Source organism: Psammomys obesus, unplaced genomic scaffold (genome assembly GCF_907164565.1).
Source record: "Psammomys obesus unplaced genomic scaffold, mPsaObe1.curated_primary_1811, whole genome shotgun sequence".
Lineage (NCBI taxonomy): Eukaryota > Metazoa > Chordata > Mammalia > Rodentia > Muridae > Psammomys > Psammomys obesus.
In genome coordinates, this window is record NW_026585644.1 from 16501565 (window position 1) to 16505681 (window position 4117).

General features: G+C 46.9%; 1 protein-coding gene across 2 annotated transcripts; it reads left to right on the plus strand.

Moving 5' to 3' along the window:
• Positions 1-947: 947 nt before the first annotated feature.
• Positions 948-1952, plus strand: LOC129687445 (glyceraldehyde-3-phosphate dehydrogenase-like). 2 transcript variants are annotated; one of them, XM_055621820.1, is made up of 2 exons: positions 951-1073; positions 1128-1952. In XM_055621820.1, exons 1-2 carry the CDS (start codon positions 951-953, stop codon positions 1950-1952), a joined length of 948 nt encoding a protein of 315 aa, XP_055477795.1. The 2 variants fall into 2 exon arrangements, with proteins under 2 accessions (XP_055477800.1, XP_055477795.1); XM_055621825.1 differs by having other exon boundaries at positions 948-1952.
• Positions 1953-4117: the final 2165 nt, after the last annotated feature.

Consider the following 4117-nt stretch of genomic DNA (forward strand, 5'->3'; position numbering starts at 1 on the left):
GATTCCCAGCATTTTGTGGTGGCTCACAACCATTTGTAACTCCAGTTCCAAGGTATATGACTCCCTTTTTTTTGTTCTTTGAGGGCACTATGGTATGCCCACAGTGCCCCTACACACAGGCAGGCAAAACACTAATATAAATCGAATAAATAAATCTTGAAAAATCTTAAAAAATGAAAATATCTTTAAAAAAATAAAAAATCTTACTATCTCACGGGGGAGAAAACCAACCCCTGACACTACTAATGTTACTTTGCTGTGCTTGCAAATAGGAGCCTAGCATAACTCCTTTTTGAGGCTTTACTCAGTGGCTGATGGAAACAGATGCAGAGACCCACAGCCAAATATTAGACAGCTCAGGGAGTCCTATAAAGGAGTTGGGGGAATGACTGAGGGAGCCAGGGAAGTCAAGAACTCTACAAGAAGACCTACAGAGTTAACTAACCTGGACCCATGGGAGCTCACAGAGACTGAACCACAAACCAAAGAGCATACATAGCTTGGTCCTAGGCCTTGTGTGCATATGTAGCAGCTGCACAGCCTGGTCTTCATGTAGATTCCCCAACAACTGGAGCAGGAGCCCTCTCTGACGCTGATGCCTCCTTCTGGATTCCATTCCCCTAACTGGACTGCCTTGTCTGGTCTCAGTGGGAGAGAACACACCTAGGTCTGCAGGAACTTAATGTGCCAAGGTGGGTTGGTACCCATGGGTGACCTCCCATTTTTCTGAGCAGAATGAGAGGGAAGAGTGTGGGGAAAGCATGCAAAGAGGGGGATTGGGAGGAGAGGGGTCTGCAATAAGGATGTAAAGCTAATAGATAGATAGATAGATAGATAGATAGATAGATAGATAGATAATTTTAAAAAAGTAAAAACAGGCTCTCTGCTCTTTCCTGTTCCAGAGACAGTTGTATCTTTTCGTGCAGTGCCAGCCTTAATCCTTAGACACAATGGTGAAGGTTGGAGTGAATGGATTTGGCCGTATTGGACGCCTGGTTACCAGGGCTGCCTTCAGCTCTGGCAAAGTGGAGATTGTTGCCATCAACGACCCCTTCATTGACCTCAACTACACGGCCTACATGTTCCAGTATGACTCTACCCATGGCAAGTTCAATGGCACAGTCAAGGCCGAGGATGGGAAGCTTGTCATCAACGGCAAGCCTATCACCATCTTCCAGGAGAAAGATCCTGCTAACATCCAATGGGGTGATGCTGGTGCTGAGTATATTGTGGAGGCTACTGGTGCCTTCACCACCATGGAGAAGGCAGAGGCCCACTTGAAGGGTGGGGCCAAAAGGGTTATCATCTCTGCCCCTTCCGCTGATGCCCCCATGTTTGTGATGGGCGTGAACCATGAGAGGTATAACAACTCACTCAAGATTGTCAGCAATGCTTCCTGCACCACCAACTGCTTAGCTCCCCTGGCCAAGGTCATCCATGACAACTTTGGCATCGTGGAAGGACTCATGACCACAGTCCACGCCATCACTGCTACCCAGAAGACTGTAGATGGCCCCTCTGCAAAGCAGTGGCGTGATGGCCGTGGGGCTGCCCAGAACATCATCCCTGCATCCACTGGTGCAGCCAAGGCTGTGGGTAAGGTCATCCCAGAGCTGAACGGGAAGCTCACTGGCATGGCCTTCCGTGTTCCTACCCTCAACGTGTCTGTTGTGGATCTGACATGCCGACTGGAGAAACCTGCCAAGTATGATGACATCAAGAAGGTGGTGAAGGAAGCATCCGAGGGCCCACTAAAGGGCATCCTGGGCTACACTGAGGACCAGGTTGTCTCCTGTGACTTCAACACTGACTCCCACTCTTCCATCTTTGATGCTGGGGCTGGCATTGCCCTCAATGACAACTTTGTAAAGCTTGTTGCCTGGTATGACAATGAATATGGCTACAGTTGCAGGGTGCTAGATCTCATGGTCTACATGGCCTCCAAGGAGTAAGAAGCCCTGGACCACCCACCTCAGCAAGAACATGAGAGCTAGACAGAGGCCCTTGGTGGCCGAGGAGTCCCTGCCCCAACTCAACCCCTGACACTGAGCATCTACCTGAGTTTCTATCCCGGACCCCCAGAATAGCAGAAGGGGCCAGGGAGCCCTACTCTCTTGAATACCCTTGATAAAGCTCATTGTAACCCTCCCCCCACAAGAAAGTAAAAACAAAAAACAATTAAAAATCTTAAACAGAAATCCAGCATGGTTGGTTTGCACTTGATAATTCCAGCTTTGAGGAGCAGTTACAGGGAGACTGTGAGGAGCTCTGGCTGGTCAGCCTAGAATCCATTGGCTAGTTAGAGGCCAGTGAGAGACCTGATTTTTTTTAAGGTGGATGGTATCTGATAAATGACCTCTAGCTTCACTCAGGTGTTTGCATCGTGTGCACATGCACTCAGAAACCAGAACACACACAGAAAGCCACAGCTGCAAGTGACAGGATCAAGCTATGTGGTTAGTGTTGGACTACTTTATAAGGCTGCTCCCCCCCAAACACACACAGTTTTAACGTGGCTTTCCAGCTTACTAGACGGCTGTAGAGGGCCTGTAGTCCATGAGGGATGCTTTCAGACCGACTGAACTATGAAACTCTTGAGGAGCTTCCACTCAGCGCCAAAAATGTCTTAATTACTCTCTGTGTTTGAAAAGATTCTTCCCAGTGGACACAGATTGGCGGAGGCTGCTGGAGGTAGAAAGCCAGAGAGAGTCTGAGCAGATGATGTTGCAAAAGCCCTGTATCTCACATGCAATTATTTTCTGTAGCCCATGCATTTTTATCCCCTAAACCTGTTTCCCTAATTAACCAAAGAATCCTTTTGGCAAATACAAACAATGCAGAAATGAGAAATAATCAACATTAAACTGCAACTCGAATGTGCAGAGTGGGCTGGGGAGCTTGGGGACTGCACAGGTGTGTCTTTCTCGAAGAATCAGGAGGTTGTCCCTACAGCTGCATACAGCCCTCAGCGTGGCGGGCCCATTAGAACTAAGCCAGTTTACCTAGGATTGGATCGACTATTCAGCAAATAAGACTCTCACTGGCTTGACAGTCTCTCCCTCCCCCACCCGCAGCCAAGGTAGTAAACCACAAAAAGTCAGACATGGGTAAAAGTATAATGGGGTATTGGAGACAATGAATGGTGTTTTTGATTTTCCTAGAACAGTTTCTGTTATACAATACAAAGACATGTTATACTTTATATTGGTAAAATAATACCTACTATTCTTTTAGGGACTCCCATAGAGGCTCACCTCTTGTTCTCCCAGTGGCTGTCCTTCTTATCATCTCTTGTCTCCTTGATGCTCTGATCTTCCTTGTACTTTGACCCTCTTTGTAAGTCCCATTCTTCTGCCCTCATCAGTTGCTCTATAATAAGGTCCCAGCTACATCAGCATTGCAGCTTCTTCAGAGCTTGCTTCATCACACAGGGGGCCTCCTGCTTTGCAGTGTGTATCTTCAGGGCTCAGTGAAGCCACAAGCATGGGTGTTGGAGCTAGACAATAGCATGATTCAGTCTTGACTCTCATGATGTTGGCCTGAGTCTTGGGCATGTCACATTACTCCAGCAATGTGACAGCTAAGAGAAAAATCCCTCCAAACCAAAATCTCCAAATACATCACTATGAGGACTCAGTGTTGTCAACTACAGATGCTTTTCTTTCTTTACATTTCGCTAATGGTGTATAACGAAGGTAAACTGGGACAAGGACAGACACCATGAACTGCTGGAGGAGTGGCCAGCAAAGGTCTGAGGCCCCTGCTCTGTCTTGTGCACCTGGGCTTCACACTTTGATTGTTCCAAATCTGGCCTTTTCCGTTCAGGACACTGCTGTACTTAACAACAAAATCAGCTTCAAATTTAGATGCTTTCACAGCACTCGGAAATAGGATGTGATGGACAGGAGACTCCTTTGTTTCTGTCATTCTGTGTGAGCATCCTGTTTGTGCATGAAATTTAAAGAAATTGAGAGGTGCAGGGCTTTTTGTTTGGTCAATGCAGATTGCTTCCCTCCCTCCCTTCCACCTTTTCACCCTTCCTCTCTTCTTTCTTTCTTTCTTTCTTTCTTTCTTTCTTTCTTTCTTTCTTTCTTTCTTTCTCTCTCTCTCTCTCTTT

What these genes read in the sequence shown, in the direction of transcription:
- LOC129687445 (XM_055621825.1), top strand. Translation starts at nt 951, where the DNA reads ATGGTGAAGGTTGGAGTGAATGGATTTGGCCGTATTGGACGCCTGGTT.